The sequence below is a fragment of the Mesoplodon bidens genome (genome assembly GCF_964165515.1).
Source record: "Mesoplodon bidens genome assembly, chromosome: 3".
Taxonomy (NCBI): domain Eukaryota; kingdom Metazoa; phylum Chordata; class Mammalia; order Artiodactyla; family Ziphiidae; genus Mesoplodon; species Mesoplodon bidens.
In genome coordinates, this window is record NC_138178.1 from 56,922,084 (window position 1) to 56,933,880 (window position 11,797).

The 11,797-nt window shown below is 38.1% G+C and overlaps 1 protein-coding gene across 1 annotated transcript in view; it reads left to right on the top strand.

The window, feature by feature from the left end:
- The window catches only part of LOC308614024 (IQ domain-containing protein H-like), a gene marked incomplete at both ends in the record, with an annotated part of 77,778 nt that extends 66,819 nt beyond the window's left edge, over positions 1 to 10,959 (top strand). The window contains 2 exons of the mRNA XM_081228243.1: positions 5,093 to 5,221; positions 10,922 to 10,959. Coding sequence (XP_081084369.1) covers positions 5,093 to 5,221; positions 10,922 to 10,959 — 167 coding nt within the window. The remainder of the gene's footprint in view (positions 1 to 5,092; positions 5,222 to 10,921) is intronic.
- Positions 10,960 to 11,797: the final 838 nt, after the last annotated feature.

The window sequence follows — 11,797 nt, forward strand, 5'->3', positions numbered from 1 at the left end:
AACAACATCCAGAAGAGAGAATAGTTTTGGGAAATGCAGGGCAAACTTCTCTACTTCTTGAATTATCTTGCTAAATCCAAAGAAGAAAGCTCCCCCACCCCCTCCACAATGGCTAAGAATATAAGTCTCATAATAAAAATTTTCCGTTTAGGCTCTGTGTGACAGTGGGCAAGTTGCTCTCTGATCTTAGAATAAACTCTAAACTCTATAAACAAGGCATGCCTGACCTGGCCTCCCTTCCATTCTCATCTCATTCCGCTTTCCTCTGTGCTCCAGCCACATGGGACTTCTCTCTCTTCCTTATCAGGCCAAGCACTTTTTCACATCAGGCCTTCACAAGTGCTTTTACCTCTGCCTGTAAAAGTCATTTCCTGAAGCATCTGTCTTTTTCCTTTATAGATGATCACAATTTGTAATTATATATTTATTTGTGAATTTATTTAATGTCTTCTCCACCACTAAAGGCTCCATGAGGTCTGTCTGGTTCACCATTGAATCCCCACTCTCCAGAATATTTCCTGAGTGGGGATATTATAACAGGCACTTAAATATTGGTTGAATGACTGACACAATGAATGAATTTCTAATTCCTAATCTAGTCAACAGGAAAGTGAGAGAGTTTTGAAAATTAAATAAGACAAAGGTGTTAAGGGATGATTTTCAAAAACAGGTAAAATCCTGACTCTCTTACAAATGAACACATGTCAAAGATTTTATTTACTTAACTCATCAGTTAAAAGAGAGAATTTGTAAGCTGTCACAACTGGTCTGAAGGAGAATCCAAAGAACATATCTTTGTAGATCAGGAAAATTGAAATAAATTTGCAAATAGATGGAAAATGGACATTTCTATGGAAAGAAGGAATGTCCCTTCACCAGACAGAATTTTTTTTATGTCTATATATATGAATTATTTTGCATTATTATCAGTTTTTTCCCCACAAGTTAACCTTAATCTCTACAGAATTATAAAATAGCCTAGTCAAAGACTAGGTTCAGATAATTCCTGAATGCATTCCATTGAAAAGGTATCCAGTAATCTCTTTTGCTTATTCTAAAGCATAAAAAAAAAATTTCCTATAATCTTCCCCCATTTTTGATACAAAATGGTCTAAAAAATTATTCATAAAATAAGGCTGGTCTCATTAGGTTTGGCCTGATAATTTACATAGGTGCAGCAAGAATGTTAATCACCACATAGGCCATCTTAAGTTTGCTCTGTTGGAAGTTTTCATAAGGAATCTCAGATTGAAGTTTTTAAATCCTCTGTTACTTTCTATACTGAGGCTAGAAAATCAAGCCCAATAAACTCTGTCCACCATATTTCAACTACAGAACCTATAAATTTGGGTACATTCCTCTCCTCTAGAGATGCTCCAAATATCCTAAGGTTCTTGGACCTGTTGGGAAATGACATTCCTTTCCACCTGTAAGGATGGAAATCCTGTAAGCCATGTATCAGGCCAGTTTTTCTGGGAGGGCTTTGGAAGCATTTGGTTCCATAAAGTCAAGCTTAGTTCTTTAAATGTAACTTATTATACCTGACTAATAACATCATTCTTAAATATGAAATTCCAGGCAAGTTCTTGGTTGCATAAGCAGTTTTTTCAATTATATCTTAATAAAAGAAGAAAAGATTCTTATTGAAACTATGCAAATAACCCATATTGCCATGAAAAGCAAGGAGGTTCAGTCAGAGTTTCTGAATTCGGGAGGTGAGAGGGAGCTCATCTAAAGTAGTAGAAGTTCAATTTCCTTACTTTCTGGGAATTTTAGGAATATTCAATTCCTGTAAGTGCTCATTTCTCTCTATAAGTCAATCAGAACACAGCTCCTTTAATCTGAGACTTTACAATCTAATTTATTAATACCATCTGGAGACAGGAAAACATTCTACATTCACAATGAGAAATAAAGGCCTTTCTGAATTACAGATACATAGACATACAGATACAGAGAGAGTTTATAGCTTCAATCCTACAATTTCAGCCACAAACGAAAAATAAACACAGAAACACAAAAATGTAATGGTCCAGATAGCAAAAAGTTAGTCTCCTTCCTTGTGGGTATGAAATTCCTAGTTGAATTGAGCTCAAAATACACACATAGACAAACAGAAGTCTACAAACCATATTCCCTATTGTCTCTCACTCGATAGGGAATAGATCTCTGTAAGATCCATTTACAAAACTCACCAAATTCTCAGTCGTAGCCACCAACAAGGACTAACTTATCAGCCATTAATATGGAGTAATATCAAAATTAGAAAAACAAGAGTCAGCAAACTTCTACTGCCACTTTGAATTCACCTATGGGTGCCAAGAAAATAAGTGCCTGGCTTGGTTCCCTGTGATATGTACTTTTTCTGGCAATTTCAGGTGAATCTTTTGCTCATCTTGGTGGGATCTCCAAAATTGTTAAAGGATATATATTTTTGAAAGTAAAACCATGACTCTTATACAACTATAAAATGAACGCATCAAAGATTCTGTTTAACTCATTAATTAAATGAGGGAACCAGTAAAATGTTAGAATTGATTCAAAGAATTCAAACAGAAGACAAATTTACAAATCAAAAATTTGGAAATAAATTTGCAAATGCATGCAGAACTGAATTTTGGGGGGTAGGGAAAGTACTGTCCTTCCATGTGACAACATTTATTTGCATATGTATAAACAAGAATTATTTGCACTGCTCTCGGTTTTCTATAAACTAACCTTAATCTCTACAGAATTGTAAAAGAGATTAATCAAAAACAAAGGTGATTATAGGGTCAGATAATCTCCAGAGTTTCCAGCATTCTGATGAAAAGATAACCAGTAATCTCTTTTGCTTATTCCAAAATCATAACTTTTTCCGTTCAATGGTAAATGCACACGTGTGTTTGTCTAAAATTAAGTGAATTGCTTCAACTAGTACTAAAGCAAGGGTTAAAATCATGCTCATATTCTTTGGGATTCTCAGAGAATGAAACTCATTCTAGTAATGAAAATACACTGAATTAGAAGCAGCTCTGTTTTTCACATCTGCAAAGTAGGCACAGTTCTTGGACATGGGATATGATATATATAGGTGGAAAATATTTGTGAGGACAAAGAATTAGTCTTTATATTTTAAAGTAGTTAAATTCTGGTGTTATAACAATTAAAACCTGGAGTACTAATTTTGAAAAGGGCTTGAAGAGTTGTACTTGGGATCAGTAGTTCTTAAGTTTTAACAGTGCAAAAGATTGACCTGGAGTGCTTATTTAAAATGTTGATTACTGGCCCCAATTCTAGTGATTCTCAAACTTCAATGCACATAAATATCTCCTGGAGGCTTCCATAATGCAGATTCCCAGGGGCCTCAGAAATTTGGACAGGTCTGGGATGGGGCCCTGGAATCTCCATTTTTAATAGTAAATTCTTGCCCCAGATAATCCTGCAGTAAGTAAACTGAAGACTTCTCTTTGGAATCATTGTTTTAGAATCATTTACCATCATTGTTTTGGAATCATTGTTCTTAGTGAAGTCTTCTTCAGCTCTCCCATCCCTCAGCAATCATTCTTCTGAATTCCTATAACCCTAGACTTTAATTTCCTGAATGTGACATAATATAGTCCTTAGAGATAATAAAGCAAATGAAAACAATATTTATCCCTCTTAGGATGTGTGCCAACTTCTTCAACCTAGTCCAGCTTAGGACAGAGTTTTTTACTTGGATTTCATTGAGAGCCAGAGTTCTTTATTTTTCTTCCTATTAGCTGAGAGCAACAAGAAGCTGAAGCCCTATCACATGTCTATGTCAAGTACTCCCTGAGTTTCTGGGTTTCTGGCTTCAATACCATAGATCCACCTTAATGTGAGTTTTGCCCCTCACAGCAGGTTTTGCTCAATTATTCATTTACTCATTGATTTATTCATTTTTTTAAAACAATGTCTCCTGTCCTTAAAAAACCTTGGCACCAGTCATATTGACACAGTATGAGTTCTAGGAATTGTAAATTAGTCACATTAATACTAACCATGTTGCCCAGTAACACTAAAACAACCTACTTGGGCATTCACATCATCTGGTAATATGAGAAATGTCTAAAAATAACTTTTTTTTTTTTTTTTTTTTTTTTACTTTAGACTCTAACTTGTTGAAAGACATGAACTCACTGTTGCTATAGGGGAAAAAAGGCTGGACTTGGAAAGAGTGTAGGAATGAGGAAGACTGATAGACAGGAAAGAATTTGTCTTAAGAATTAGAGACAAAGACAGAGACTCTACTCAGGGTCTCTGAGGTGAAAGAAGACCACTTTGTGGAAGGATTTCATATCCCTGTCATTTTTTTCTTTCTTTTTTTTCTTTTTTTTTTTTTATTAGTTTCTGCTTTATAACAAAGTGAATCAGTCATACATATACATCTGTTCCCGCATCCCTTCCCTCATGCATCTCCCTCCCTCCCACCCTCCCCATCCCACCCCTCCAGGCGGTCACAAAGCACCGAGCTGATCTCCCTGTGCTCTGCGGCTGCTTCCCACTATCTATCTACCTTACGTTTGGTAGTGTATATATGTCCATGCCTCTCTTTCGCTTTGTCACAGCTTACCCTTCCCCCTCCCCATATCCACAAGTCCATTCTCAAGTAGGTCTGTGTCTTTATTCCCGTCTTTTTAAAAAATAAAATATGACTCGTAACAACAGGAGCATGATCTCAAGCACACAGATTTTCTTTCTTTCAGAACCAAAGATCTTAGTTATTGACTGTGTACCTGATTTCTCTGAATTTTAAAAAGAATACCAATATTATCAATAATTGAAAATGCCATTAAGTATAAAGAAGTTTCTGTTTGCATTGGAATTATATTTCTACATTAAAATGAAATTATCATAGTACAAGTTTATTTCATAATACCATTATTAGAAATGTTATTTTTTCTTGGGTTAGATTAGGCTTAAATGAACAGCACTATGGCTATTTTTTCTTCCAAATCATTAAGGCACTAAATGTAGTCTCACAAATAAACTAATGAATAGAGTAAGTTACACTTGTGAAATTTACAGAGTTCAGACTTTGTGGAAATGCTTGAAGTTAAACTCATATTCTTCTAACCTTCCTTTTTAGGTATTTTAAGTATGAGAGAACAAGAATTGATTCCACCAACAGCAAGAATTACCTTTCAGAATCCACCCATTACACCCAGAGCGGCTCCTCTGCATAGTTTTGATGAAGCACGTAAGATTTTGACTACCGGTAAGACAGTCCTGCCTGTATGTTAGTTGGGGATACATAGAAACTACCAAAATCTTTTATCTTCAATAATAGGACAGGAGGAAACTTGTAATGAATCTGAGTTTCACTTTACTGAATAAAGTAACTTTAGTCTCTTTGTGAAATACCTACTCAGGGCCTGTGTTCTCTCTGTGTTAGAAAGTTGGTATTTTCAAGGGATTTGTAGCTTGGTTGGGAAAATAAGACAAATATAATAAAAACAAATAACAATACAAAGTATTATAGACTGAAAACCAAATGTATGTTAAAGTCTAGTACTATAGGTGTTCAGAGGAATGATTGCTGAGAGGTGAGATAATAGAAGACTTCAAAGAGGAGGCTGGCTGAAATAGGAGAAAAGCACTGACCTGGGAATCTATTCTAGTTGCAGAACCTCACGCGAGCCATTTATTTTCTCTGGGCCTCAGCTTTACCAGTTATAAAATGAGGAGTTTTGGCTAAATTAATCCTTCTGTTCAACAAATATTTGTTGAATGCTTGCTTTATCCAAGACTGCTGGGGATCTGACAGAGAATAAGTCAGACAACATTTCTACTCTCATGGTGCTTATAGTCTAGCAGATAAGTAAATGAGAATTTAAGCTAGGGATAAGTGCTAGAAATAAAATAAAACAACATGGACTAGAGAGTGATAAAAGGAAGTGATTGCTTTGCTTGGGAGGGAAGGGTCAGGGAATGTGTCTTTGAAGATGTTGAGATCCAAATGATGAGAAGGAGCCAGTCATGTAAAGATCTAGGGAACAGTATTTCAGATGTAGGACAATACAGGCACAATGGCCTGGGGGACTAAGGAGGGAATGAGCAAGAAAGCTAGTGTGGCTAGAGGGCCAAAAGAGAGGGAAGAGATAAGGCTGGAGAGGTAGAGAAGACTGAAATGATGTAGGGTAGAGCAGGACTATGAGTTGTCCTCAATGTTCATTCTCCCCTACTTCCACAGTAATAGAATCATGGGTGGGCACATGTCAGCTTGGCCAAAGACAACATCTCCTAGTCTTCCTTTCAGTGAGGTGTGCCATGTGCCCAGGTTCTAGACAATGAGGATGTAAGCAGAAGTGGAAAGGGAAACTTCTGGGCATGGCTTCCCCTTCTCATTTTTCGTCTCTGGCTAGCTGGGATGCAGATGTGATGAGCAAGCACTTTGGAGCCAAAGATGGAACTCCAGGTTGAGTCTGGCAGAGATGCCCTGACAACCTGGGACTATCTTCCTTCCAACCCTTGTGTGAGAGAGAAATAGACTCTTAATTTGTTTAAGCCACTCAGTATATCTTAGGATCTTCTTTTTAAATGCCTTAGACTATAGCAGAACCAGTACGGCAGCCTTTCAAACCATGATGAGTGGATTTAATCCTAATTACAATGACAACTCACTGAAAAGTTTAAACAGGAGGATGAGGTGATCTGATTTATATTTTAATAAGACCATTCTGACTGCTTTACAGATAATGAATCATAGGGGAGCATGAGTAGAACCAAGAAGACTAGTTAAAAGGCTATATTGGTAAACCAGGTGAGAAATGATGGTGGATTTGAGGAGGATGGATATGAGGAGAAGTGAACAAATTCAGGTTATGTTTTAGAGGTGGAGCCATGAGGACTGGCTGATGGATAGGAGTGAGGGAAAAAGAGGCATCAGGGATAAATATGTATGAACATACCCAATTTTGTATCCATTCTACTGTTGATGGGAATTTCCGTGATTTATACCATGGAGCTATTATGAGTAATACCATTATGAACATTCTTGTACATGTCTTTTAATGTAAATATGTATGCATTACTGTTGGATACATATCAAAAAGAAGAATTGCTGAGTCACAAGGTAAATATACACTCAGTTTTAGTAGATAATGCCAAACAGTTTTCCAAGGTGTTTATACTGAATTATTTTCCTACTAGCAATATATGAGCATTCCAGATCATATACATCTTTGTCAACACTTGATATTTCCTTTTGTTTGTTTGTTTTGCCATCCTAAAGACTGTTGTGGTAGCTCTTTGTGGGTTTAATTTCTATTTCCCTGATAACCCATAAAGTTGAGCAGTTGTTTTGATATGTGTATTGGTCATTTGAATATCTTCTTTTGTAAAGTGATTTAGAACTTTAACATTTCTTTTTTTTTTAATGGGTTGTCTTTCTTTTTCTTAGTTATTTATAGGAATTATGTATGTATTCTGGGTACTAATTTTTTATCAGTTATACGTATTACAAATAATTTTTTTATTCTATGGCTTGGTATTTCATTCTCCTACCGGTGTCTGTTTTTTTGGGTTTTTTTTTTTGTGGTACGCGGGCCTCTCACTGTTGTGGCCTCTCCTGTTGCGGAGCACAGGCTCCAGACGTGCAGGCTCAGTGGCCATGGCTCATGGGCCCAGCCACTCCACGGCATGTGGGATCCTTCTGGACCAGGGCACGAACCCGTGTCCCCTGCATCGGCAGGCGGACTCTCAACGACTGCTCTACCAGGGAAGCCCTGGTGTCTGTTTTTTTTTTTTTTTCTTGCGGTACGCGGGCCTCTCACCGTTGTGGCCTCTCCCACTGCGGAGCACAGGCTCCAGACGTGCAGGCTTAGCGTCCGTGGCTCATGGGCCCAGCCGCTCCGCAGCATGTGGGATCCTCCCGGACCGGCGCACGAACCCGTGTCCCCTGCATCGGCAGGCAGACTCTCAACCACTGCGCCACCAGGGAATCCCTGGTGTCTGTTTTTAACTAAACTTTTGATTTTGAGATAATTGTAGATTCACGTGCAGTTGTAAGAAATAATACAAAGAGCTCCTTTGTACTCTTAACTCAATTTTTCCCAATAATAATATATTGCCAAACTATAGTACAATATGACAACTGAAATATTGATTCAGCTAAGATACTGAACATTTTCACCACAAGGATTCCTCATGCTGTCTTCTTATAGTCACAGCTGCTCCCCTCTCACCCCACACCCCTTTAAACCCTGGCAACCACTAATCTGTTCTCCATTTCTATAATTTTATCATTTCAAATATGTTAGATAAATGGACTCATGTGATTTGTGACATTTTGGGATTTTCTTTTTCACCCAGAATAATTCTCTGGAGATCTTATCCAGGTTGTTGCTTATATCAGTAGTTTATACCTTTTTACTGCTGACTAGTAATCCACAGCATGAGTGTACCACAGTTGTTAAACCATTCACCAGCTGAAGGATGTATGGGTTGTTTCCAGTTTTTGGCTACTATGAACAAAGTTGCTATAAACATTTGTGTACAGGTTTTTGTATGAACATATGTTTTCATTTCTTTAAGATAAATGCCCAGAGCATAATTTCTGGATCTCATGGTAGTTGCATGCTTATTTCCTCTACATACACTTAGAGCCACATCAGACGGTGTTATAATTTTTGTTTCACACATCATATATAATTTAGAAAACTCAAGAGGAAAAAGGAAGTCTATTGTTTTTACCCATATTTTTGTTTTACCATGTTCTTTCTTCTTTTCTGATGTGCCAAGATTCCTTCTTTTATCATTTCCCTTCAATTCAGAGAATTTTCTTTAGCCATTGCTTAGGGTCATTATACTAGTGACCTTAAATTATCTTCATTTTTCTTCATCTTAGAATGTCTTGATTTCTCCTTTATTCCTAAAGGATATCTTCACTAGATATAAGATCTGGGTTGACAGTGCTTTTCTTTCAGCACTTAAAAAAACTATGCCACTTTCTTTTCTTCTCCATGGTTTCTGATGAGAAATCCACTGTTTTTTCAATTTTTTCCTCATGTAGGTAAGGTGTTGTTTTTCTCTTCCTGCTTTCAAGATTTTTCTCTGTCTTTAGTTTTTAGAAGTCTGACTGTGTCTTAGTGTGGATTTCTTTGGTTTGATCCTGTTTGGGTTTGGCTCATCTTGAAGCTGTAGGTTTATATATTTTGCCAAATTTTGGAAGTTTTCAGCCAGTATTTCTTTGAGTACTTTTTTCAGCTTTGCCCTCTATTGTTTCTCCTTCTGGGCTACAATGATACAAATGTTAGATCTCTTGCTACAATCCCACAAGTCCTTGAGGCTCTGTTAATCTCTTTCCCCTAGTCTATTTTCTCTCCATTGATCAGACTGGGTAATTTCTATTTTTCTGTCTTCTAGTTCAGGGGTCCCCAACCCCCAGGCTGCAGACCGGTACTAGTCCATTTCCAGTCCGTGGCCGGTTAGGAACCAGGCTGCACAGCAGGAGGAGAGTGGTGGGTGAGCGAGCAAGCGAAGCTCTGTGTGCCGCTCCCCATCCCTCCCCATCACTCGCATTACCACCTGAAGCATCCCCCCACCCCATCTGTGGAAAAATTGTCTTCCACAAAACCGGTCCCTGGTGCCCAAAAGGTTGGGGACTGCTGTTCTAGCTCACTGACTCCCCTGCCCCCTACATTCTGTTGTTGAGCCATCCACTGAATTTGTATTTAGATGACCATAGTTTTCTGTTCCAAAATTTCAATTTGTTAAAAAATATACACTTAAAAATGCTTAAGATGGTAAATGTATTGTGGGTTTTTTTCTGTTGTTTCTTTGTTTTTTGCCACACCACGCAGCCTGTGGGATCTTAGTCCCCCAACCAGGGATTGAACCCAGACCACAGCAATGAAAGTGCTGAGTCCTAACTAACCACTGCACCACCAGAGAATTCCCTGTTACGTGTATTTTTTAAAATATTTTATTTATTTATTTATTTATTTATTTATTTATTTGGTTGTGCCGGATCTTAGTTGCAGCAGGCATGCTCCTTAGTTGCAGCTTGCCAGCTCCTTAGTTGTGGCACATGGGCTCAGTTGAGGCAGGTGGGCTCCTTAGTTGTGGCATGCAAACTCTTAGTTGCGGCATGCATGTGGGATCTGGTTCCCTGACCAGGGGTGGAACCCCGGTCCCCTGCATTGGGAGCATGAGTTTAACCACTGCGCCACTAGGGAAGTCCCTGTTATGTGTATTTTAACACAATTAAAAACTTCAACTTGGGGGCCTCCCTGGTGGTGCAGTGGTTGGGAGCCCACCTGCCAATGCAGGGGACACGGGTTCGTGCCCTGGTCTGAGAGGATCCAACATGCCGCGGAGTGGCTGGGCCCATGAGCCATGGCTGCTGGGCCTGTGTGTCCGGAGCCTGTGCTCTGCAATGCGAGAGGCCACAACAGTGAGAGGCCCACATACCACAGGAAAAAAAAAAAATTCAACTTGGTTCCTCTGTATATATTCTATTTCTTTGTGGAATCTTTCTATTTCTTTGCTGAGTTTTTATATTTTTTCATTTGTTTCAAGTGTTTCTGTAATTGCTTGTGGAACATTTTTATGATGGCTGCTTTAAAACTTTTGTCAGGTAAATTCTAAGATCTCTGTCATCTCAGTGCTGGTATCTATTCTTTGTTTTTTTATTCAGTTTAACATCTTCCTGGTTCTTGGTGTGGTGAGTGATTTTCAATAGAAACTTTGACATTGTGGGTATTATGTTATAAGACTCTGGTTCTTATTTAATCTGTTTTATCTGGTTCCTCTGACACCCCTATTAATTCCCTATGCATCTGAGGAATAAGCCAAATTAACTATGATATATCATCCTGTTTATGTATTGCTAGATTTCATTTGCTAATATTTTGTTTACCATTGTTGTTCCTGCATGAGGCTGTCCTAAATTTTCCCTTTCCTATGTTTTCCTTAGGTTTTAGTATCCAGGTTAGTTTTGCCTTCAGTGAGTGAGTACTATCTCTTTTTATATTCTCTGGAAGAGTCTGGATAAAATTGGTAATATTTCTTTCTTAAAGAAATAAGTTTGGGGCTTCCCTGGTGGCGCAGTGGTTGAGAGTCCGCCTGCCGATGCAGAGGATGCGGGTTCGTGCCCCGGTTTGGGAAGATCCCACATGTGGCGGGGTGACTGGGCCCATGAGCCATGGCCGCTGAGCCTGCGTGTCCGGAGCCTATGCTCCGCAACGGGAGAGGCCACAACAGTGAGAGGCCCACGTACTGCAAAAAAACAAAACAAAACAAAACAGAAATAAGTTTGGAAGAATTTACCAGTGAGGGGATATGGGGTTATATGTATACGTATAGCTGATTCACTTTATTATACAGCAGAAACTAACATAACATTGTAAAGCAATTGGACTCCAATAAAGATGTTTAAATAAAAGAAAAAAAAGAAATAAACAGAAGAGATGGTATATAATTTTTAAAAAGTCAATGTAAGTCATCATATCAATAGACTGAAGAAGAAAAATCATATGACCACCACAATAAATAAAAATAAAATAAAATTCAACATCCATTTGAATTCAAAGCCCTAAGCAAACTAGGAATGTAAGGAACTTCCTCAGACTGATATAGGTTATCTACAGCTAAAATCTTACTTAATGGTGAAAGAGCAACTGCTTTCTCCCTAAGATCAGGAATAATACAAGAATATCCACTCTCACCACATCTATTCAACATTTTACTGAATGTCCTAGCCAATGCAATGAGGTAAGAAAAACAAAAGCATGCAGATGGAAAGAGAAGAAATAAAATAATCTCTTTGTAAACAAAATGATTACTACATGGA